General features: G+C 40.6%; 1 protein-coding gene and 2 pseudogenes across 10 annotated transcripts in view; 1 reads left to right on the plus strand and 2 right to left on the minus strand.

The window, feature by feature from the left end:
• Window positions 1–26,227, plus strand: part of TTC3 (tetratricopeptide repeat domain 3) — a 154,377-nt gene that overhangs the window by 110,345 nt on the left and 17,805 nt on the right. For all 10 annotated transcript variants that reach the window (XM_027770952.1, XM_027770958.1, XM_027770954.1 and 7 more), the window contains 4 exons: window positions 16,759–16,900; window positions 20,523–20,591; window positions 23,262–23,367; window positions 24,940–25,040. In XM_027770952.1, the coding sequence (XP_027626753.1) occupies window positions 16,759–16,900; window positions 20,523–20,591; window positions 23,262–23,367; window positions 24,940–25,040 (418 nt within the window). The remainder of the gene's footprint in view (window positions 1–16,758; window positions 16,901–20,522; window positions 20,592–23,261; window positions 23,368–24,939; window positions 25,041–26,227) is intronic.
• LOC106734646 (39S ribosomal protein L42, mitochondrial pseudogene) lies at window positions 12,912–13,388 on the minus strand (annotated as a pseudogene).
• Window positions 15,912–16,388, minus strand: LOC106734647 (39S ribosomal protein L42, mitochondrial pseudogene; annotated as a pseudogene).

Below are 26,227 nucleotides of genomic sequence, written 5' to 3' on the forward strand. Positions count from 1 at the left end.
AGAATGGTAGAGTAGTTCTTGTTTTTCCCTGAGGTAATGCAGGGCTGGTAACCATCATCTTCTCACTGTCCATAGGCAGAGAAAATCCTCCTATACAATATATTTCTCAATTGGTTTAAGACAGCTAAAGTTTCTTTCTGTTGCTTATAGTTGCAAGTTGTTAATTCTTGTTTTAGGCTTCAGTTTGCCACCTGCGGCGTGCAGCCACGTGCAGACGCATGCCTGGCGGCCACGTGCAGGCCCAAAAATCACACACTGGCCCGGCGGCCACGCGCAGGCCCGATGGCCACGCGCCGGACCCAGTGCCACCTCCCGTTCGCCCGCCCGGCCAGAGAAAGGAAGGACGGCGACCTCGGCTGGTCAGCGCCGGAGAGACAGCGGGGGCCGGGTGGCCCGGGCTGCGGAACACGGGGGCCGGGTGGCCCTGGCCGCGGAACGCGGGGCCCGGGCCCGCCGCCGCGCAGATGAAACCTCTCTTTAGTTGCATGTGGCATAGTTAGGAGAAATGAGTGGAACTGCACTTGGGTAGGGCCGTTAGCTGCACTTCTCCATCATTGGTCAAAGTACCCTCCCTCAGAACTGCCTCTTTCCCATTTCTCTGCGATATCTTCAAGTGACAGTGTTTCTTACACTATTTTAGAACCTTTCCAAACTGCTTCATGAGAAAAGGACTGAAAACCTGAATTTCAGTTCTCTGTAATTCAATTTGCTTGGTTAACCAAAACTGCTTCGAAGTGGTAGGTTCCACATTGAGTTGTGTTGAGAGGTGGCACAGAGCACTAGTGGTTCAGAGTGGGAGCATTGGAGTCAGCCTGGCAGGGTTCAGACCTGAACTAGTTCTCGTGTGTACTAGTTCTCATCTTGGCTAGTTATTTAACTGCTCTGTGCTTCAGTTCCTTATCTGGAAAACATGGGAAATAAGAGCTCTACTTTCATGATTAGGTAAATACAAGGGAATTTCAAAAAGTTTGTACCAAAAAAAAAAAGATAAAAGTGAACATTTTGACTCCATTTATTTGATGAGTGGAATGAGTAGGAGCATTGTCATGGTGGAGGACTCTGGTGAAGCTTTCCAGGAGTTTCTCTATTAAAGCTTCAGCTAGTTATTAATAACTTTCATAATAATCGCATGTTATCATTCTTTGGTCCTCCAGAAAGTCAACAAGCAAAATGCCTTGAGCATTCTAAAAACAGTTGCCATGACCTTTGCTTTTGACTCGACCACTTCCACCTCTTGGTGGCCATTGCTTAGTTTGTGCTTTGTCTTCAGGATCATACTGGTAAAGCCATGCGTCATCTCCTATTGCAGTTCTTTAAAGAAATGCATCAGAATCTTCATATTACTTGCTTTAAAATTTCCATTGAAGGCACTTCTCTTGTCATATCTGTACACAACAGTTTTGGCACACATCAAGCAGAAAGTTGCTCAGTTTTAACTTCTCAGAATTGTGTAAGCTGAACCAGTTGAGACGTCTTTGATGTTGGCTATTGTTTCTGCTGTTAATCATGGGTCCTCTTCAGTTAGGGTACAAACATGGATGAATTTTCCCTCACAACTTGATGTGGACAGTCTGCTGCTACCAGAGTCGTCGTCATCATCTCATCCATTCTTAAAACAAGTTATACCTTTGTAAACTACTAATTAGAAGGGGGGCACATTGTCTTCACTAACTTTTTGTAAACTAACAATGATTTCACCATTCTTCCACCAAAGCTTGGCCATAAATTTAGTGTTCATTCTTGCTTCAATTTTTGCAGAATTTGTGTTGCTCTGGTAGGGGCTCTTTTCAAATCAATGTTTTACCCTTCCTAGTGCCTCAGAGGTGATCCTGTTCAGACATTATAACAAATTAGTTTATTTATTTTGATGCAAAGAAAATTTAAATCCATGACCTTTTTTTCAGATATGTATTTTCCATGGACTTCCTAAAGGCCTCTGTACTTAAAAAGTATTTAAAACTGCCTAGTACATAGTATGGACTCAGTAAGTGTTCACTGCCATGGTTATTATTACTGCTGTTGCTGCCATCATCTTCATGCAACTTCTAAGGAAGAATGAGAAAACCACATGGCACCTAAAGTACCTTAGAACTGTACAGTCACCCAGAGCATCTTGTTTGAATCTACCTATCTTGAATTCTGTTAGCTAAGATTGATCATCTGTGGCATGTAGCTGGCTAGTAGAATAATGTCAATTAGGAGCAATGCCAGATTGAATTAGTAGGAAAATGAAATGATAGATGTGTGGAAATCATGACGCATTTCTTTTTAAAAACTACTGTCTTCTGCAGGCACATGTGCATACATGTGTAAAATCCTAAGAGAAGAATGGAGAAGGGATCGCCGCCTGGCCATCCCCTCTAAGGGATGATTTCTACTTTCCTTCTCTCTGTGTCTCTCCAGTGAACACATATACCCTATAGGAAAAAAAAAAAAAAAAAAAAAAAAAAACCTGCTATCTTCTGTTTAGAGCAGTAACAGAAAGTTATTAATATTAACCCATTCAAGAAAGGAAAAATTTGTTTCAGAAGTCTGTATCAATAGCCAGGGTAACATATTAAATAAAAGAAAATTAGCTTAACAGGACCTTAATTTAAAGAAAAAAAAAAAAAGTTTACTTAGTAGACCCAGAAGAAATATGGTCAGTTTGTGAGATAACTGTCACAGCATTCCTCAGGACCTGTTTATACTCAGGTTGTGACTAGGGAGATTCCAAGAATGAAATCTTTCTGCTTAGTTACTGGTCAGAGGTTGGGGGAAGGACAACAAAAATAAAACCCTGCTTATCCCAAAAGAAAAAAAAAAAAAAAAAAAAAAAAACCTGCTATCTTCTGTTTAGAGCAGTAACAGAAAGTTATTAATATTAACCCATTCAAGAAAGGAAAAATTTGTTTCAGAAGTCTGTATCAATAGCCAGGGTAACATATTAAATAAAAGAAAATTAGCTTAACAGGACCTTAATTTAAAGAAAAAAAAAAAAAGTTTACTTAGTAGACCCAGAAGAAATATGGTCAGTTTGTGAGATAACTGTCACAGCATTCCTCAGGACCTGTTTATACTCAGGTTGTGACTAGGGAGATTCCAAGAATGAAATCTTTCTGCTTAGTTACTGGTCAGAGGTTGGGGGAAGGACAACAAAAATAAAACCCTGCTTATCACAGTGATGCATGAAACACAAGTTTCAGTAGCTACTTAGGAGGTTTAGCAAAATGAATTATTTTTATAAGCTTCGTATTGTCTCGGGACAATTCAGCTTTAATAAGTCCATGTGGAAGCACCTGTGGTCACTTGTTTGAGTGACAAGAGCAAATTTGGAGACATAGTGACTTAGTGGCCTTTGGTGACTGAAGGATCTTTCTTTCTGGCCAAGGTTTTTCCAGCTGTATAACTTGCGGGTCTGACTGGGGCTGTGTTTGTACAGTTCATCAGGCTCCTTTATTTGTTCAGTTGGTCAAGAAACTTGTAGGAAGTAAAACTTCTGGCTATACTCAGAGATTGTCTGTTTTTGTTTATTTATCCATTTCCCCCATGAGTGAGAGGAAGACAGAGAGAGAATGGAAGAAAAAGAGACAGTGGCAGAGATCTCCAACAGGGTCCCTACGCCAGAATGCACCACAAGCCCCATCCATCCCCAGGTCATGGGCACACACATGCCTGTGTGAACCTGGAATTGTCCCATGTGGGTCATTTTACTCCTTCATCATCATATGGCCCCAATTCTGTTATTTAAAAGGGCACTTATTTAGTCCCCCATATTATAGTCTGTTAGGTTATTAAACTTCCCTTCTAAAATGTGTACTTGTTCCTTATCATTGTAAATTGCTAATCCTAGGTTTGGTATCTACACAAGAGTAAATGAGATTTAGCTGTGCTCATAGTTTGTAGAGAAATCTCTTACAAACATGAAGGAATTTGTGGCTTTTAGTGACTTTCTCTTGGCCTCTGACTCTGTAGATCAGCTGACCAACAATTTTACCTTTTACTTTAGAGTCACTTGATTCCACATCTGGATGTAGTAGATTGCAGTGTCCTATTGCCACCCCAACCCTGCACGGTCCTGGAGAGTAGAAACAGACTGGCAATAGAAATCCTATCTCAGAGCTCAGGTGTTAGAATCAGGCTGCTTACGTTGTAACCTAACTTCACCACCTAATAACTTGGTGGCCTTAGATGGTGCAGGCAACCTCTCTGACCATCAGGTTCCTCGTTAATAGTGTAATCCCCTCTTTATGTGACTATTCTAAAAGCCAGAATCTCCTGTCTCTTTATCCTGTGACTGGAGGTTATAACTGGTTGCAGGGCATATTTCTTTGTTTAGTTGAGATAAAATTTGCCATTTTAACCATTATAGAGTATACAACTTAGGGGTGTTGTTGTTGTATATTCACACTATCATGTAATATCACCACTGTCTAATTCCAGAACACTTTTATCATCCCAAAAGAAACCCCATACCATTCGCTCCTCACCTACCCAGGCCATATGTTTTGAAGGTGCTTTCATGAGATTTTCTTATGACTGAGATGAGTATAGCGCTAGATTCCCACATAGGTGACCACTCCCACATAGCTGTCCCAGACCTGGCAGCTTCCTCTTTCTCTCTCTCTCTCTTTCTCTCTTTTTCTCTCTCTGGTGAATACCCATGCCCTATAGTAAATTTTTAAAATAAGTAATAAATAACATGAATAATTATTTTTACAAAAGAGAATGTCAAGACCAGCAGATGGCATAATGGTTATGTTGCTGGACTCCGACGTGGTTGACCGCAGTTCGAGTCCCAGACTCAGTCACTTAAACTCATGCCAGGTGCGTGTGCATGTGTGTCCAAGATCCCGAGAGGAGAATGGAGGAGAAAGGATTGTGGCGTGTCCATCCCCCCTCGGGGGTAATTACTTTTCTGTCTTTCTGTGTCTCTCTGTCTCTCCAACAAGGACACATGTCCTATAGTAAAAATCTCTGTTAAAAAAAAAAACAAGAGAGAGAGAGAATGTCATTTCCGCAATCAGGTCAGCTCTCTGTTGAAACTGTTTTTCAGCATTTTGCTAAGAGTGTATGTGTATCAGTTAGTTACTATCATAATAGTGCTGAGGAACAAGCAACCACAAACTCAGTGACATGTGATAGAACACACATAAGTGTTCAGGTCTGGCCAGCCAGTCCTCCCTGGACTTGGCTGGGTCTTTTCACATTGGGCTCAGTAAAGGACTTGCTGTGCTCTGCTGTAGTTTAGCCTTTCTGGGGTCAAGTGGCTATGGATTGGCCTGGAATGGCTTCAGCTAGAATGATTAGGGCAACACACACTGCTCCACCTGAAAATCATATTCTCAAAGCACTAGGAAGGTGGAAGAGCACGCAAGAACAGTCATGAAATCACTTTTCAAACCTCCACTGACAGCAGCTCTGCTCCTATCCCAGTAGGCAAAACAACCACAGAGCCAGCCAGAGTCAAGGGCTGGGAGAAATAGACCCTGCCTGTTTAGTGAACAGAGCATCACGTGATAAAAGGACAGAAAGAGAGGGTGAAGGTTGAAGCATTAAATGCAGTCCCTCTACCCCAGCAGTCAGCATGACAATTCACTTAACAGATACCACGAGTTTAGAAAGACTTCTGTGATGTCTGTTTCCATCTTCTGCCTTCTCCCTTACCAGTTATCCACATTGTCCTCTACAGGTAATAGATAGTGTTTGTCCTTTAAGGATTTCTCACTTCTGAACCTTTCCCCAGGACGGTCCTTTCTGTCCTAGGTGGCCACCTTCCTCCCGAGGCCTGACCTCCTCTACTGATCCTCTGAGCCAGGGGAGGCACCACTTTGTTGCAGAAGCATTCGTCGATAGCAGCCTTGGGGTCAATGGCCCTCTTAATGTGGTGTCCACATAGTAAGCACCACATGTATTGTATAGTAATTTGCATTTTGTAATGTCTTTATGAGGCGTGATTCACATTCCTTAAAATTAATGAAAATATACATACTTTTGCAAAAACATTTTAGTTTTGGAGAAAAAAATATATACGTACAGTTCCATGGTTTTATTGGGTTGTCAGAAAAGTCATGATGTATTTTTCTTTGCAGAAATGCATCATGACTTTCCGACAACCCAGTAATATGTGGTTTTAGTTACTAGCACAATCTAAGGTTACAGCATTTTCATCATCCTTCCAAAAAATTTCAAATCTACTACCACCTTCCTCCCCCATTACTGGGCAGCTGCTAATTTACTCTGTAGATTTGTCTATTTTGGACATTTTACATAAATGGAATCATCCCACATATGGTCTTTCATGAGTATTGCCTTTTACCTAGCATGTTGCCAAGGTTGATCCACGTACATTCATGCATGTGAATATGTATCAGTACTTCCATTTATTTTACTTTTACCGCTGAATAATATTCTAGAATGCTATGAACTGTTGAGTACAAGTTTTTCTGTGGACATAGTTTCGTTTCTCTTGGATATATACTTGGGAATGAAATTGCTGGTCACATCGCATCTCATATGTAACCATTTCCAGAAGCATTCCCAAACTCTGGTTTCCACCAGTGGTATATGAGAATTCCAGTTTCTCTACAGTCTCACCAACCTTATCATTTTAACTGTGGTCACCCTAGTGAATATGAAGTGGTATTTCATTGCGGTTTTCATTTTTATTTCCATGAAGGCCAATTACATAGAGCATCTTTACATGTGTTTACTAGCCATTTATATTTCTTTGAGGAAATGTCCGTTTGACTCATGAATTTAGTTTTTATAATCATTTTTTTAATTTATTTTTACATTTTCCCACATTTACTTTACATATCAAAAAATTTTTGCTCATACTCCATAGTTTTTAACAGTTAATAAAGAACTTTCAAAATTTTCAAAAAACTGAATTTTAAAGATAATGTTCAAAATATTATAATTTTGTTTGTAACACTAACAACAGAGACACAGTATGGTTTTAAATATTTTTTTTGGAGAGGTTTTTGTTTTGTTTTGTTTTGTTTTGTTTTGTTTTTTGCTATAGGGTGCGTGCGCTCACCAGACAGACAGAGAGAGACAGAGAGATAGAAAGCAAGAAATCACCCCCCAGGGGGGGATGGTCATGACGCAATCCCTTCTCTTCCATTCTCTTCTCGGGATCTTGGGCACGCACGCACATGCGCCCGGCGTGAGTTTAAGCCACCGGGTCCAGGATGTGAACTGTGGTCTACTACATGGGAGTCCAGCGACACAGCCATTATGCTAACTGCTGGTCCCTGGTTTTAAATATTTTTAAGAAAATATTTACATGTCAGTTACCTAAACTGTTGAAAAGTACCCACCCAGCACATAGTCACACATAAACCTTCTCAATTCAGTTCTGCCTAGCAAATATTCTGTGATATACCATCTGCTAGCACAGATCTGTCTCTTTTTCTTCCTTCAAAGTCTTCCTCAAGATAATCCTCTGGTTGTGGTTGCTCTTTTGCGATCTCTACTGATTATAGTGCTGGGCTGGAAAAGTCCAGGTTATTTTGTAGTATGAATTTTTTCATATATCTTCTCTAATCCTCTCTGCCAGGCAAAACTATTTATGGTGCCCGGCCATCTTTCTAAGAGCTTCTGTTGGCTTACTTGAGATCTACCTTAGTTCAATAGTTTTCTGATTAACCTTCAGATATGACATTCCAGTCAAAGCCCTGTCCAATAGTGAGTATTTTCAATTTCTGATTCAATGCAACAGGTATTATTGAACTTATTAAAATAACCCTTCTGCCACAAAATAAGAATACTCCCAAATATTTTCTAACTCCAGAGGGGTCAGGAAGGAAGAAAAGTTTATATTTCCATTTAAATAAATGAACAAGAAAAAATATTTTAACAAATTGTTGAACCTACCCTCAGCTCAAAAGAAAGCAAATTTCTTAAATTGGGAAAACAAGTCATAGTAAAGAAAAAAATCAGTAATGTTTTACTCATAAGTCATAAAATTCAGTTTACCAATTCAGTCTTGTGTTCAGTCTCCCTTCTGTTGAATTTGCAGTGTTATCGTGGTCCAATCTTTCTGTTTAAATCCTGGAAGTTAACATTCAGCGTTATTATTGATGTTTTTTGTCTCTAGCATTGAGCTGATCATTTTCTTGGTTGCTTTTTTTGTTCTCTTATTTCTGTATGTATGTCTTTAGTTTTCCTAGGAGAGCACTCCTTTCAGAACTTCTTGAAGAGTGGGTCTGGTATTGGCAAATTATTTCATTCTTGTTTATCTGAGAATATTTTTATCCTTTCTTTCCATATGAAGGAAAATCTTGCCGGGTATAGTATTCTTGGTTGAAACTGTTTTTCACTTAACACTTTGAATATATTTTGTCATTCTTTCTTTGCTCACATTGTATCTGATGAGAGGTCTGAGGTTAGCCTGATGGGATAACCTTTATAAGTACATGATGTTTCTTTCCTGCCAATTTTAGTATGTTGTCTTTTTCTGTGGACTTTACCAATCTGGCTATGATGTGCCTTGGAGAAGATCATCTTGGGTTGATTCTATTAGGGATCCTTTGTATTTCTTGGGTCTGGATATTTGAATGCCTCTCTAGATTTGGAAAGTTTTCTTCCAGGATTTCATGGACTAGATTATCAATGCCTTTATTAGGTTTGTCACCTGGGATACCGATTATCTGGATGTTTGGGTGCTTAATGGTATCTAGTATTTCTCATATTGTATTCTCATTTTGGGGGGTTATTTTCTCAGTTTTTTTGTTTGTTTTTTTTCTAGATCAGGTATTTTGCCTCCAACATCCAACATTCAGTCTTCTGCATGGACTAATCTGCTTTTAATACTTTCAAGGGAGGTTTTGATTTCCTGAATTGCAGCCTTCATCTCTAATAACTCCATTTGGTTTTTTTATGGTGTGAATTTCCTCTTTCAGATCGTGCAAGAACTTCCTCACCTCCTGGAACTCGTCTCTTTTCTCCTAAATCCTCTGGAGTTCATTATCTCTCAGCTCTTGTATCTCATTTAGTTTTGTCACTGAATATTCTGAATTCTCTATCAGACATTTCCATGAGTTCTACTGTACTGTCTGTGGATGATGAAGGATTTTTTTTTCCCTTAGGGAAGAGATATTTTCTTGGTTTCTCATATTTCTTGTGCCTCTGCTGTGGTTTCTGGACATTCTGCGACAAAATCTCTTCTCTACTGTGCTTTGCAAGTGGTATCCACAGAAAGAGATTATGAGTTCGGATTTATAAAAAGTTTCTTCCTTAAAGCAGGAGGTTCAATAAGCACTGAGGATTTCAATGACTCTAAAAGTATTCAGATGGTTGGCTACTGTGCACCTAGGCCTTGTCTGAGTATTTCGGGAATCTGGAAGGTGGAGTTTAGAGCCTAGCTTCCCTGAACACGCCAGGATACACCTCAGATTTAAAATGGCTTGTCTCTTGACTCTTAATTTATTGAGTTCGTCTTTCCATTATTGAATTGTAAGATTTTTTTTTTTTTGAGAGCTTTTTGCTATAGGGCACATGTGCTCACCAGAAAGACAGAGACGGAGAGCGAGAAATCGCCCCCCAGGGGTGATGACCATGCCCCAATCTCTTCTCCTCCATTCTCCTCTCAGGATCTTGGGTACGCACGCATACACGCCCAGCATGAGTTTAAGCCACTGGGCCCGGGACTCGAACTACTGTCAACTACATGGGAGTCCAGTGACATAGCCATTACGCCAACTGCTGGTCCCAAATTGTAAGAATTTTTTAATACATTCTAGATACAAGTCACCTATCCAAAATATGATTTGCAAATATTTTCTTCCATCTCCATTTTGTGGGTTGTCTTTTCACTTTCTTGATGGTATTCATTTGCAGCACAAGAGTTTTCAATTTTGATGTCATCCAATTTATCTATTTCTTTCATTACTTCTACTTTTGGAATGACATCTAAAATACTCCTGTCTAATCCAAGGGCACTGATATTTACTGCTGCTATATTTTCTTCTAAGAAATATTCCTTTAGGAATGTTTAGGTCTATGATCTATTTTGTTTTTTAATGTATGATATAGTAAAATTATCTTTGATGCTTAGTATCCCCCATCAAACCAATCTTCCTTAGAGTAAGAGCTGTTTTTTAGTAGTCTTTAGATCACAGCACCTAGCTCAGTGTACAGACTGACTAGGAGCTCTGCAGATGCTCATGAAATGGCGTGTGTGTGGTTCCCTGCAGAACTGTGTTCGTGAGTTGTGTTTTCACGTTCTTAGCAGCCTGCATCAGAGGACGTCAAGCTTACACATTCTGTGAAGGCTGTTGCTTTGCTTATTGCCACTGTGTGGTTGAGCATATTACCTACCCTTTCATTTGGCACGTAGTTACTCAGTGTTCTTTAAGTGACAGGCTCTGTGCTGGTCAGCTTGGACTTTTCTGCAGCATCCTCTTTATGAGGCCCTAAGCAGTCTTTTTTTCTCTGCTTTCACTGCCGGGTCTTTTGTGCAGCTGGTTTGTTTTTATTTTTTACCTTCTCTGCCAGAAAATTTTAAGACTTTTTTTTTTTTTTTTTTGCTATGAGCACGTGCGCTCATCAGAGAGCGGGCAAGTGAGGAATCCCTCCCCCCCCGCTCCCATGGGGGATGGTCACACACCACAATCCCTTCTCCTCCATTCTTCCTTCAGGATTTTGGGCACACATGCCTGGTGTGTTCAAGCGCTGGATCCAGGATATGAACCATGCATTTGGTTGGTCACATGTATTATCCAGCTACTTTAACTACCATGCCACTGGCTGGTCCTTTAATGCTATTTCTAAGGACCAGTTAGGGCCTCATGCCATTTATTTTTATATTTCTTTCACTTGTTTTATATTATTATTGTTATCTTTTTATTCTATTTTTCTTTACCTTTTAGCATTCATTTATTTTTGTCCTTTTAGATTATATACACTATCAAAATCACTTCAAATATTTGTTTTGAAACAAAGTGAGAGTTAAATGAAAGTATGAAAACAAAGTTTTCTTTAATTAAAAAAAGCATCGAGTGCCAGTCCCATAGTCTAGTGGTTGGGAGATCTCAATCCACGTGGCTGACTACGATTTGCGTTACAACCCCAACAGCTTGAAAATGCGCCAGGCACATATGCATGTGTACCCAAAATCCCAACAGGATGAAAAAATGAAGAAGGGATTTTGGCATTGTTCCCCATTGTGGAGTGCTTTGTCCTCCTACCCCTACAAGAGTATGTGCCCTCTGGTAATTAGAAAAAAATAACATCAGAAAGCAACATCAGAAAGCAGTCAATAAACTGAACATACAGATGTGTCATGTAGTCTGTTCTGTCTTTTATTCTAATGTTTGAAAAAAAGGCTTCAAGAGTTTTCTCTGTGTGTGATGAATTAGAGACAAGCTCTACATAGCTGACTCAGTTGGCATTGTGAGACAGCTGTGTCATTTAAGGGCAGGATTTACAGCCGCACGGTATTTTCATTGGCTGAGCTTTGCGAATATGTGCGTGCGTGTCTATAATATTATACCTTGTGCCTTTGAATATCTGAACTCCCTTAGGTACTTCTTGGCAAGTAGGTTCTCATGCTCTAGCATAACCTTGTGGTTACACATAATCTCCCAGCCAAAGGGCCGACCTCCAGGTGAGATCATTAGCTCAGAATAGAGGCACGGGATAGGCAAGCAGAAAGGTTGGCTTGGCTACTGGCAGCCAGGCATGCAGAGCAACTTTGGTCATGGTAGTAGAATTCAACCAGACAGAATACAGGATTTCGTAAGGAGACTAGCTAGGCGTGTTGATCACGTCAAGCTCAGTAATGACTTGACAAATTCAAGATTAGCAAGGTTGCAGCAAGAAAGGTGTGAGCAGAACTTGTCCCCATGCTAAAGGAAGAATCTTTGAACCATTCTTAAATCTCTGCAGCCTAAGAACAGCTGCTCTGTGCATTTCACAGCCACCAAATTTAACCCTCTCCACCTGCAGTAGGACATGGAAGCCATAATGAGCCCTGACTGAGTTAACAGATCTGCCTCCCCAGAACATTGAAAACCTTGGTGTCAGAGGCTGAAGAGGAAGAAATGGCTTCTACATTGATAGCTTTTGACTCGAGGGCCATTATTTCCCATGCATGGAGTCTGTGTGGTTGGCCTCAAGGACACCATCCTTTCTGAAGGATAAGACCTTGACTTTGTATAGCTGAACCCTATTTCTCTGTCACCTAGGCATATTAAAAGCCTAAGCAGGAAGTTTGAGGCTACAAGGAAACTTAAGAAGTGAAAAAAGGAAAACTTTCCCCAAGCAGACCTGAAGTCAGCATTACATTAAGCCTTGATAATAGTGGAATTTCATAGTGAGAACTATTTAACAACTTTCTTTAGTTATTTCTTTGAAATATTACTGTGATTAAGTCACAGTAACTACTGTGAGAAGTCATATTTAACTTAATTATTAGAAATGTTAATATAAAAATGTATAATTATAAGTGACAGGTATGTTTAAGCATGTGCCCCATTCAGACCTCTTGCTACCACTGGGTGGGTGGTGCTTCAAAAAATTTGGTAGGTTCAGAAATTTCAAAAAGCAGCAACTATGAGAAAGGGGCCCATGATGGTGGGGTATCAAGTGGTGTTGGACCTGAGCTTCAGAGGACAGGAGACTAGCATTGCCTCTAAAGAGGTTTTCATTTCTCTTAGTCATGCGGCCTGCAATTCTGGCAGATGTCTCAACCCAGTGCCTTTAATGACCAGCCAGAGACATCACATTTATATTTTTAAAAGAAAAACTACTAGAGTTGCCAAATGAAATATGTATAGACTGCCTCTAGACTAGAACCATTTAGGCTGAAGAATGAAGTGTGACTATTTCCAGGCATGTTGAAGTGGTTCTTTTTTTTTATGAAAAGAAATCTTATTATTACTTTATTACATAACCTATTAGTGAATACACCACATGGGATTTTCTTAAATGATGAATGAGGCACATTTCTGATTCCTCTGAGAACCTCGATGCCATCTGTCTTTTGGAGGGTCCAGTTTCTTACGACGTCTGTGATACTGTCTGTGAGGATACCAACTGTGCTTGGTAGTGAAGAACATTTGGCGAAGTTGTTCTATCATGGGTGCTTGTTCAAGGTGTTCACTTTTCTCTTCTAACCTGGATTTCAGCACTTGATCATGTGTTTCTTCATTATTATGCACAGGATCTGGTCTAGGGATAGGCTGTGTGTGTTCATATGGAATATCCACAGATGGGTGGTAGCACACTATCATCCTGCCATCAGATGTCAAAGCAAGCTCCACTTTGCAATTACAGTCATCTGGAAGAGAAGAATATGTAGATTTATGACAGACACAATATGAAGCTCCATTTTGGGTTGGAAGGAAATGTTCCAAGATGGTTGTCTCTGATATCACACATTTTATCGCTGCTACTGCCATGGTGAATCAAGAGGCTTCTTAGGTGGCACAAAAAAGGTTGTTCCGAAGAGAAATTGCTGGTTTAGTTAGTCGAGAGGACAATTAAAACAACAAAAAAAAATTTTAAGTTTTTTTTTTTTTTTTTTGCTATGAGCACGTGCGCTCATCAGAGAGCGGGCAAGTGAGGAATCCCTCCCCCCCCGCTCCCATGGGGGATGGTCACACACCACAATCCCTTCTCCTCCATTCTTCCTTCAGGATTTTGGGCACACATGCCTGGTGTGTTCAAGCGCTGGATCCAGGATATGAACCATGCATTTGGTTGGTCACATGTATTATCCAGCTACTTTAACTACCATGCCACTGGCTGGTCCTTTAATGCTATTTCTAAGGACCAGTTAGGGCCTCATGCCATTTATTTTTATATTTCTTTCACTTGTTTTATATTATTATTGTTATCTTTTTATTCTATTTTTCTTTACCTTTTAGCATTCATTTATTTTTGTCCTTTTAGATTATATACACTATCAAAATCACTTCAAATATTTGTTTTGAAACAAAGTGAGAGTTAAATGAAAGTATGAAAACAAAGTTTTCTTTAATTAAAAAAAGCATCGAGTGCCAGTCCCATAGTCTAGTGGTTGGGAGATCTCAATCCACGTGGCTGACTACGATTTGCGTTACAACCCCAACAGCTTGAAAATGCGCCAGGCACATATGCATGTGTACCCAAAATCCCAACAGGATGAAAAAATGAAGAAGGGATTTTGGCATTGTTCCCCATTGTGGAGTGCTTTGTCCTCCTACCCCTACAAGAGTATGTGCCCTCTGGTAATTAGAAAAAAATAACATCAGAAAGCAACATCAGAAAGCAGTCAATAAACTGAACATACAGATGTGTCATGTAGTCTGTTCTGTCTTTTATTCTAATGTTTGAAAAAAAGGCTTCAAGAGTTTTCTCTGTGTGTGATGAATTAGAGACAAGCTCTACATAGCTGACTCAGTTGGCATTGTGAGACAGCTGTGTCATTTAAGGGCAGGATTTACAGCCGCACGGTATTTTCATTGGCTGAGCTTTGCGAATATGTGCGTGCGTGTCTATAATATTATACCTTGTGCCTTTGAATATCTGAACTCCCTTAGGTACTTCTTGGCAAGTAGGTTCTCATGCTCTAGCATAACCTTGTGGTTACACATAATCTCCCAGCCAAAGGGCCGACCTCCAGGTGAGATCATTAGCTCAGAATAGAGGCACGGGATAGGCAAGCAGAAAGGTTGGCTTGGCTACTGGCAGCCAGGCATGCAGAGCAACTTTGGTCATGGTAGTAGAATTCAACCAGACAGAATACAGGATTTCGTAAGGAGACTAGCTAGGCGTGTTGATCACGTCAAGCTCAGTAATGACTTGACAAATTCAAGATTAGCAAGGTTGCAGCAAGAAAGGTGTGAGCAGAACTTGTCCCCATGCTAAAGGAAGAATCTTTGAACCATTCTTAAATCTCTGCAGCCTAAGAACAGCTGCTCTGTGCATTTCACAGCCACCAAATTTAACCCTCTCCACCTGCAGTAGGACATGGAAGCCATAATGAGCCCTGACTGAGTTAACAGATCTGCCTCCCCAGAACATTGAAAACCTTGGTGTCAGAGGCTGAAGAGGAAGAAATGGCTTCTACATTGATAGCTTTTGACTCGAGGGCCATTATTTCCCATGCATGGAGTCTGTGTGGTTGGCCTCAAGGACACCATCCTTTCTGAAGGATAAGACCTTGACTTTGTATAGCTGAACCCTATTTCTCTGTCACCTAGGCATATTAAAAGCCTAAGCAGGAAGTTTGAGGCTACAAGGAAACTTAAGAAGTGAAAAAAGGAAAACTTTCCCCAAGCAGACCTGAAGTCAGCATTACATTAAGCCTTGATAATAGTGGAATTTCATAGTGAGAACTATTTAACAACTTTCTTTAGTTATTTCTTTGAAATATTACTGTGATTAAGTCACAGTAACTACTGTGAGAAGTCATATTTAACTTAATTATTAGAAATGTTAATATAAAAATGTATAATTATAAGTGACAGGTATGTTTAAGCATGTGCCCCATTCAGACCTCTTGCTACCACTGGGTGGGTGGTGCTTCAAAAAATTTGGTAGGTTCAGAAATTTCAAAAAGCAGCAACTATGAGAAAGGGGCCCATGATGGTGGGGTATCAAGTGGTGTTGGACCTGAGCTTCAGAGGACAGGAGACTAGCATTGCCTCTAAAGAGGTTTTCATTTCTCTTAGTCATGCGGCCTGCAATTCTGGCAGATGTCTCAACCCAGTGCCTTTAATGACCAGCCAGAGACATCACATTTATATTTTTAAAAGAAAAACTACTAGAGTTGCCAAATGAAATATGTATAGACTGCCTCTAGACTAGAACCATTTAGGCTGAAGAATGAAGTGTGACTATTTCCAGGCATGTTGAAGTGGTTCTTTTTTTTTATGAAAAGAAATCTTATTATTACTTTATTACATAACCTATTAGTGAATACACCACATGGGATTTTCTTAAATGATGAATGAGGCACATTTCTGATTCCTCTGAGAACCTCGATGCCATCTGTCTTTTGGAGGGTCCAGTTTCTTACGACGTCTGTGATACTGTCTGTGAGGATACCAACTGTGCTTGGTAGTGAAGAACATTTGGCGAAGTTGTTCTATCATGGGTGCTTGTTCAAGGTGTTCACTTTTCTCTTCTAACCTGGATTTCAGCACTTGATCATGTGTTTCTTCATTATTATGCACAGGATCTGGTCTAGGGATAGGCTGTGTGTGTTCATATGGAATATCCACAGATGGGTGGTAGCACACTATCATCCTGCCATCAGATGTCAAAGCAAGCTCCACTTTGCAATTACAGTCATCTGGAAGAGAAGAATATGTAGATTTATGACAGACACAATATGAAGCTCCATTTTGGGTTGGAAGGAAATGTTCCAAGATGGTTGTCTCTGATATCACACATTTTATCGCTGCTACTGCCATGGTGAATCAAGAGGCTTCTTAGGTGGCACAAAAAAAGTTGTTCCAAAGAAATTGCTTTAAAAATCTGCTTTTAGACAAACTGCTTTTCAACCCTTGACAGATCATCACTGCGAGCCCGCCATCTTGTTTCTGAAGTGGTTCTTCAAAGTCCCTTACTATACTCAGATGCACAGTGACTAGCTGTGGCTGTGTTGTGTAGTGTTGTATCTGGAACATGGCCACGATGGCAGAGCTCACCACAGGGCGCCAGCTCCCGAGTGACTTGAGTCATTGTTGAAACTGTGACTTGACAAATTCATAGTCTACTGTCATAGGTACTTTTTTTTAAGAAAGTAAATATTGCCATTTAAGTACTTTCTAAAATGTTTTTAGATCTCAAAGACGGAATTAGAGTGGTTCCTGCAAGATTTGGAAAAAGAAATTAAAAAATGGCAGCAAGAGAAAAATGAAATCCAAGAAAGACTAAAAGCACTGAAGAAGAAAATTAAAAAGGTTTTAAATACCAGTGAAATGTAAGTAATAATTGAAAGGCAGTCGTTTTTACTGTTTTTAAATACCATATTTTTAGTTATTTACACATTTTTGATACTTCATTTCGAACTATGTCAAGTAAAGTTAAAAAGCATAGATACTTTTTTTCTGAAGTGTTTTATCTCATTTTATTTATTTTTATTTTTTAAAAATAATTATTTAATTAACTAATTATTTATTTATTTTTCAATTTGACCAGAGAGAGAAAAAGTGAGAAAGCAAGCCTCCAGGTCCAGGACTTGAACTGTGGTCAGCCATGTGGGAGTCCAGCGCTTTAATCACCACACCACTGGCAAGCCCCACTTTTATCTCATTTTAAAAAGCACCCCTCAGGTCCATCAGGTGGCATGGTAGTGGGCACTGGACTCTCACATGACCGACCATGGTGTGAGTCCTGGACCTAGCAACTTGCATGCATGCGTGCGCGCTCACTTTCTCTCTCTCACTAACTCACTCTGTCCCTCTCTCTTTTTGTGTGTGTGTGTGTGTGTGTGTGTGTGTGTGTGTGTTTGTTTAAATTAATTAATTAATTAATTCTTTAAAAAATAAATAAAATAAAAAGCACCCCTGAGGACCAGGAGATGGCGTAATGGTTATGTCACTAGACTCCCACATAGTTGACTACAGTTTGAGTCCGGGACCCAGTGGCTTCAAATTCAGGCTGGGTATGTATGCGTGCGTGGCCAAAATCCCAAGTGGAGAACAAAGGAGAGAGTTTTGCATCATGGCCATCCCCCACTAGGGGGTAATTTCTGGCTTTTTTTCTCTCTGTCTCTCTGCCAAGTGCAGGTGCCCTATAGCAAAAATCTCTTTATAAAAAAGCACCCCTGGAGGGACCAGCAGATGGTGTAGCAGTTACATTGCTGGACTGTCACATGGCTGACAACGGTTCAAGTCCCAGATCTGGAGGCTTGAAACTCATGCTGGGTACATGTGCATGTGTACCCAAAATCCCTAGAGGAGAATGGAGAAGGGATTACAACATGGCCATCCCACTTTCAGGGGGGAATTTCTCACTTTCATCTGTCTGTTTTGTTTCTCTGGTGAGTACATGTGCCCTATAGCAAACCTCTTAAAAAAAGAAAAGAAAAGAAAAGAAAAAGCACCGCTGGAATTATTATCACACCTAAAGTTTTTCCTCAGCCTACCATGTTTTCAGATAAAGTATATGAAAATGGGAGTAGTGTGGGAATTGGAGTCAACCAAGAACGGGTTCCTTCTGGTGTGAATACTACCCATTACCATGAACGTTACCTTTGAACCTTTTCTTTCTTATTGGTAAAATGAGAGGCCAGACTGGATCTGAGATTCTTTCTACTAAAATTCTATAATGATTTATAGTTACTTTCATCTTTTTTTTTTTTTTAAGATTTTTGCCACAGGGCATGTACACTATCTGGAGAAGACAGAGATGGGGAATGGCCATGCCACATCCCCTTCATTCTCCTTCTAGGATGCTGGGCACACACACACACACACACAAACACACACACACACACGCACCCAGCATGATTTTCTTTCTTTTTTTTTTTTTGAGAGGTTTTTGCCATGGGGCGCATGCGTTCTCCAGACAGACAGAGAGAGACAGAAAGTGAGAAATCACCCCCCAGGGGAGACGGCCATGCCGTAATCCCTTCTCCTCCATTCTCCTCTTGGGATCTTGGGCACACACGCACATGCGCCCGGCGTGAGTTTTAAGCCACCGGGTTCGGGACGTGAACTGTGGTCGACTACATGGGAGTCCAGCAGCATAGTCATTACGCTTACTGCTGGTCCCTATCTCCAGCATGATTTTCAAGCTGTCGGATCTGGGACTTGAACCTTGGATGACCATGTGGGACTTGAACCATGGTCAACCATGTGGGAATACAGTGCCTTAACCACCATGCCACCTGCTGGCCTCCATCCTGAATCTTTAAATTACTGAAATTTTGTCTCGTGTGAGGGATTTAGTAATACATAGTGATCCTGTGCATAATTGTCAGATGGGCACAGTGTGTTTTAAAATATTCTATGATCTACTCCTTACCTCCCTTTGCTTTAAAAAGTGATGTGTCATGTCACTTCTCAGATTGTTACCTAGTGCTATGTTACAGAACACCCAAAACTCAGTGGCTGGGACCAGTAGTTAGCGTGATGGCTATATCACTGAACTCCCATGTAGCCGAATGTGGTTCGAGTCCCAGACCCTGTGGCTTAAACTCACGCCAGGCGCGTGTGCATGCGTGCCCAAGATCCCAGGAGGAGCATGGTGGAGAAGGGGTTGCAGCGTGGCCATCTCCCCTGGGGGGTGATTTCTCGCTTTCTATCTCTCTGTCTCTCTCTGTCTTTCTGGGAGGGCATGCACCCTATAGCAAAAACCTCTCCGAAACAACAAGAACAACAACTCAGTGGCTTAAGTTAACAGCCTTTTTACAATATCTGCTCATTATCTCGCCTCTCGGCTAAGTTCAGCTGGGCCATTCCTCTGCTGGTCTTGCCAGTCATCCCTAAACATGGCTGTAGTTAGCTGGGGCTGGGCTCAGCCAGAATGCTGGAGTGATATGGCCTCTTAATTAGTCTCCTCTACATGTAGCCTTTCCTTGTGACTTGGCATCTATATGGTCTTCCAGCATTCTGGCCTCTAGCATGCTGGTCAGTCTTCTTCAGTGGTTTCTAAGACTCCTAGGGGTGTAGAAGTAGAGGCTGGCTGCCAGGCCTTCTGAGAGAGAGTTCAGGCCCCAAACTGTCACAGCATCATTTCTTCCACATTCTGCTGCTTGAAGCAAACCACAGGCCTCGCATGAGTAATGGGGAGCCTGTATGGGGGGGCCACACCATACATTCACTTTTCGACGGCAATTTTTATTTTTCTGTCACGTTCCATGCCATATGACCAGATGATTTAATTATGAGTCTTGCTAGCATTACATTTGGGCAGTTCATAAGAGAATGAAGAATAGTAAATACTGTCTTCAGAATTTTCACTCCCAGGGCGGCAGGTGGTATAGTGGTTAAGGTGCTAGTTTCCCACACAGCAAAATGTGGAAGAAATGATGCTGTGACAGACAGACAGACAGAAAGCGAGAAATCACCCCCCCGGGGGGATGGCCATGCTGCAATCCCTTCTCCTCCATCCTCCTCTCAGGATCTTGGGCACGCACGCGCATGCACCCGGCATGAGTTAAGCATGAGTTTAAGTCTGGGACTCGAACTGCGGTCGACTACATGGGAGTTCAGCCACATAGCCATTACTCTAACTGCTGGTCCCCATATATTCTTGTTTTGACTGAGAACCACTGGTTTTACTGATGACAATGCTATATACCCGTGCTCTCTGTCTTGTGTTGAAACCATCTTGAGATGCACTTCTTGGGCTGAGGAAGGGGTAATTTTCCTGTAAGCCAATGACTCAGAGTGAAGAAAAAGGTGATCTGCTTCTGGAAAACTTTCTAAAAGGAAAATGGCCCCAAATTCTTTGTGTAGAAGATACTAGAAATGAAACAAAATGTAAAAAAGAAGTTCAAGAAATGTTTGTATGGATATGGGTGGAATTTACTCTGTAAGATCATGTTTTAAAAATCTTTGAGAATTCATTAAAATTTGGTAATTTTGCTTTTCTAGGTATACAGAGAAAAATAATGGAAATGATACAGAACATGAATTACATCTGGATCAGTCACTTGAAACCAGGCAAGTAAAACTTAAATTTTATGTCTTATACTTTTAATACCAGAGGGACTAGAACACTGGATTTCTGAATATAGTGTTACCTCTCTGTTTTGTTTAAATAATTATGTTTCTATTTTATTTCTATTTAATATTTAAATTAATAATTAAGTATATTTTTTAAAAACACTAAGTATTTTTATTTTACAAGGTTTTTGTTTTTATTTTCTATTGTCAGTATAAGAAATCCTGAATTTATTTGTTGTCAATTATTCCTTTTTGGGGACCAGCAGTTGGCGTAATGGCTATGTTGCTGAACTCCCATATAGTTGAACGTAGTTCCAGTCCTGGACCCGGTGGCTTAACCTCACACCAGGCGTGTTTATGTGCATGCCCAAAATCCCGAGAGGAGAATGGAGGAAAAGGGATTGCAGCGTGGCCATCCCCCCGGGGAGTGATTTCTTGCCTTCTGTCTCTCTTTCTCTCTCTGTCTTTCCAGCGAGCACACACACTAGCAAAAACCCCATTAAAAAAAAAAAAAAAAAAAATTACTCCAATTTTTCTTTACCCTGAAACTAAAAATGTGTTTAACAAACTTTTCTTTTGGGTTACTTGAAGTCCTAGTCTCAACTCTAGAGTAGCGGTTTATTGGTCTTATTGCTATGTAGTTATAGGTCCATTAAAGAATTTTATTTGAATCTATAAAGTTTCTTTTTAACCTTTGTTAGTAGAAACGATGTGTTTCACCTACTGGTAACCAGTCTACTCATGGTCAAAGCTGTATTCTGTTTCTCTCATTCACTGCTTTTTATGTACATTTCCATTCCCACCTTGGCCAAGGTCTTTTTTTTTTTTTTTTTTAGTTTTGCTATAGAGCACGTGCACTTGCCAGAAAGAGACAGACAGAAACGGGAAAATGAGAAACCACTCTCTGGGTGGATGACCATGCTGCAGTCCCTTCTCCTTCATTCTCCTCTTAGGGTTTTGGACATGCGTGCACATGTGCCTCTTATGATTTTCAAGCTGTGGTTCCAGGACTCGAACTGTGCAGTAGGCCCTGTGATTTATGCACATTTTCTAGCTGTCGTAAGAGTACTGTCATGATTAATTTTGGTTTTGTTTTTGTTTTGCCATAGAGTGCATGCATTTGTAGGAGAGAGACATTGAGAGGGAAAGTGAGAAACCACCCTTAATCCTGCCTCCCTAAAATAGCCACTCTTTTTCCTTATCTTTGTATAGATTTTAAATTTTTTTTACCTTTACGCTTGTGTCATTACATAGATATACTCCAGATTTTGTGAGAAAGTGAGAAATCACCCCCCATGGGGGATAGCCATGGCTGTAATTCCTTCTCCTTCATTCTCCTGGGATTTGGGGGCATGCACACACATGCACCCAGCGTGATTTTTCAGGCTGCTAAGTCCGGGACTTGAACCGTGGTCAGCCACACGGGAGTCCAGCAGCTTAACTACTATACCACCTGCTGACTCCACCTTGAATAATTTTGAATAGATCACTTTTTTCCTTTTGCTGATTTCCTTGTAACAAAGCATCAAAGTAGAATTTCTGGCTTAAAGGATGAGGGAAAGACGTTTTGAGCGAATGCGGTGCCCTCATCATTTCTCAGCCTTCCCCACAAGTGCTCGCTTTCAGTGTCTTGTCTACCTTTGACCATTTGTAAAGCGCAGAGTGTGTTATGTAGTAAAATAAGAGACCAGTTTTTTGTTTTTTTTTTAGTTTTGCTATAGAGCACGTGCACTTGCCAGAAAGAGACAGACAGAAACGGGAAAATGAGAAACCACTCTCTGGGTGGATGACCATGCTGCAGTCCCTTCTCCTTCATTCTCCTCTTAGGGTTTTGGACATGCGTGCACATGTGCCTCTTATGATTTTCAAGCTGTGGTTCCAGGACTCGAACTGTGCAGTAGGCCCTGTGATTTATGCACATTTTCTAGCTGTCGTAAGAGTACTGTCATGATTAATTTTGGTTTTGTTTTTGTTTTGCCATAGAGTGCATGCATTTGTAGGAGAGAGACATTGAGAGGGAAAGTGAGAAACCACCCTTAATCCTGCCTCCCTAAAATAGCCACTCTTTTTCCTTATCTTTGTATAGATTTTAAATTTTTTTTACCTTTACGCTTGTGTCATTACATAGATATACTCCAGATTTTGTGAGAAAGTGAGAAATCACCCCCCATGGGGGATAGCCATGGCTGTAATTCCTTCTCCTTCATTCTCCTGGGATTTGGGGGCATGCACACACATGCACCCAGCGTGATTTTTCAGGCTGCTAAGTCCGGGACTTGAACCGTGGTCAGCCACACGGGAGTCCAGCAGCTTAACTACTATACCACCTGCTGACTCCACCTTGAATAATTTTGAATAGATCACTTTTTTCCTTTTGCTGATTTCCTTGTAACAAAGCATCAAAGTAGAATTTCTGGCTTAAAGGATGAGGGAAAGACGTTTTGAGCGAATGCGGTGCCCTCATCATTTCTCAGCCTTCCCCACAAGTGCTCGCTTTCAGTGTCTTGTCTACCTTTGACCATTTGTAAAGCGCAGAGTGTGTTATGTAGTAAAATAAGAGACCAGAAGTTACCCTAGAAGATGAGGTGTCTTTTCACAGCATGGTTTCCTAGCTAACCTGGCCTGAAGCCTTTGTAGTCCTCAGTGGTTGCATTTTTTTCTCCTTAGCGTTTGCAATAACACATTCGCAAATGAGAAGATGAAGCTGGATGAGTGTATAAAGAAAGGGAAGGAGCAGTGCGAAGAGAGTCACCAAAGAGCTGTGGCTGCAGAGGTGGGTCCCGTACACGCGTGTGACGGTGGGTGTGGCAGGATGTCATCTCTTTGCTCTCATGTGTCTTTCATTACCTGTGAGACCTAACTGCATGACTCGGGTTTGGTGTGATAGTTAAGGAATTCCTTGTCTCCCTTAATCCTGCCTCCTTAAAATAGCCACTCTTTTTCCCTGCCTATCTATAGCTTTTTTATTTTTTACCTTTATGCTCGTGTCATTACTTAGAGGTACTCCAGATTTTGTAAACAACTTTTTCTGTATTTAACATGCTAATTCAGGCATTTCCCATACAGTTCACTGAGAAATAGCCTTATCGGACTGAGTCAAGTACATACCATGGAGTAGCCAACCGTAAGACATATTTGCCAGCACTTGAGGAACTTGAGTGTAATCTACTTTTTAAGAATATAATCCTCCCTCCCCATAGGAGAATATATGCCAGTGTCACTACACTGGTCAGAGATTACTGAGACAATTAACAAAATAATAATGACATCAGGTCGTGTTTTATTTAGCTCCTGAAACATGGTTGTCCATATTTTTCTCATTGAGAAATAAATGATATTTATTGGTATGTGTGTCTATGATTATTCTGAGAAAATAAGAAAAGGCTCAGCATAGGCAGTCTGCTAACATTAGGCTTCTAGCTAAATATCTACCCTGCAGCTGCTTTGGAAGAAAGACCCAAAGTGCAATACAGTCCTGTCATGTAATGGGGATATGTTCCGAGAAGTGCGTCTTTAGGTGATTCTGTCATTATACATACGTCACAGAGCAGACGTACACAGATCCAGATGGTCTAGCCTGCGGCACATCTGTGAGCTAGAGCCTGTGGCCTTTAATGGGATCGCTGTCACATATGTGGTCTGTCACTGACCGGGACATCATTATACAATATGTGGCTATACCGCGTGGGTCCCACACATACATCTGTATTTCTGAGCGTGTTCAGTTCACATTTACCACAGTTGGCAAGCAGGTTTCCCTAGTGGGGCCCTGGTGTAAAAGATTATCAACAGCTGGATTAAAGTTAGACTGTTCTTTGTTTCCTGCAGTGATTCTTACAAAAATGGCCAGTTGGCTGGCGGGGAAACCAGAGTTTAAAATTTTTAAAGTGTGCCCCAGAGGCTTTTGATGCCTGTTCCAAAAACAGCTGCTCTGAAGCTTTTTAGTTAGAGAGGGTGCAGCCTCAGCGTTGCTCTGTGAGCCTGTGTCGCCTGCTCACCGTGGACAGGCCCGTAGATAACTCACGCCAGGTGTGTGCACGCAGTTCACCTGGCTCTGTGCCTGCGTGTTCTAAGCAGAAGCCGTGTGTCCCATTTCATATCTGTGAAACAGATCACGTAGGTACATGATTTTAGTGTCATTCTGTTACTCCGTTTTCAAATCCTGACGTTTTAATTCATGTTCATCTGGGTGGAGTTATAAAATAGTCAAGTTCTGGTGATTCTGTCATCCTCTCTCATTTAAGGAGAAACTGGAAAATGGTTTAGAATATTCAGGTTTTGATCCTTAAAATGGCTTCAAGGCTTCATTTATAAAACACTTAAATGTCCTGTGATCTACTGATAGGTATCTGTGCTTGAAAACTGGAAGGAGAGCAAAGTGTTTAAGCTACAGATCATGGAGTCACAAGCAGAGGCCTACCTGAAGAGCCTGAAGCTAGTGAGCAGGTAACATGGCCTGACGGCTGCTTTCTCTGCATGTCATTAAAGAAACAAAACCAGAACTGCTTACGAAATTAAACTTTTTTTTTTTAACTGTTTGGATCATTATACAAAATCAGTTGTAAAATCAAAACAAAAATTATGAAATCGTCCAGCTATAACTTGCTAATATTTTGTAATAAATTTGTTAAGAATTTGAACATTTGTTTACCTGTTTTTTCAGTAAATAGTATAAATTTCTTCAGCCTAATTTGAAAGGTTGAATAGTGTTTCAGCATATGAACATACCCTACTTTATCCAATACCGTGTGGTATGATAGTTGAGTTGTGGCAAGTTTTTGTTGATATAAGATGTACTGCAGTATGATAAGATCTGCATATGCATTGTTAGTCATTTCTATGCAGTAAAGATCACATTTTCAAGACTTCTTAAACTTTTTTGTCAAATTGTTTTCTATAGTAGCTATTATTTAATAGTCTCCATCGCAGAGACTGGGAGTCAGTATGAAGGATAATCACATACGTTATATTTTTTTCTACTGCCCATAATCTTTATCTGTTTTTGTTTTAGAATCAGGTTTACTTGGGAATCCTAGAGGGTCTTCCTCAGCTTAGCACTCAGCTCTTCTCCGTGTGTTTTCACACATGGGAAAACTGTTCTAAACCCTTTTTATACTTTTCATGTGGTCCATCTGTCATGTTCCCCACACAGGTTTTGTGATTTTAATCTGAAGTCCTTTACTCTTCCTGCTACTACTACTATTTTATTCAAATTTCAAACCTTTAGAATTGAACAAGAGATTGTATGGGCAGTGTGAAAGCAGTTTTAGTGTATAGGTCTTTATTTCTTAATTTTCAAGATTTAATTCTTTTAAAGAATTATTTTATTTAACTTTGTTAAAGCAAGCCACCAGATCCAGGACTTGAACAGCAGCTGGTCATGTGAGAGTCCAGTGTCTTTACCCACCACACCACTTGCTGGCCCCCAAGATTTAATTTTTTATGGGAAAATGTTTCCAGTGAAAGTTAAACTAACAAGCCGACTCGGGTTCCAGGACTAGGGCAGCTGGGCTGAGACGGAGGGGTGCCCCTGCGCCTGTAGGAAGCACTGAGCCCAGGCTGTCTGCACGGTGGCTTTTCTGACGAGCAGAGAGCTCAACGCTCATTTACCAAATAGTATTGACTTCCTTCCA

Source organism: Tupaia chinensis, unplaced genomic scaffold (genome assembly GCF_000334495.1).
Source record: "Tupaia chinensis unplaced genomic scaffold, TupChi_1.0 Scaffold000175_1, whole genome shotgun sequence".
Lineage (NCBI taxonomy): Eukaryota > Metazoa > Chordata > Mammalia > Scandentia > Tupaiidae > Tupaia > Tupaia belangeri.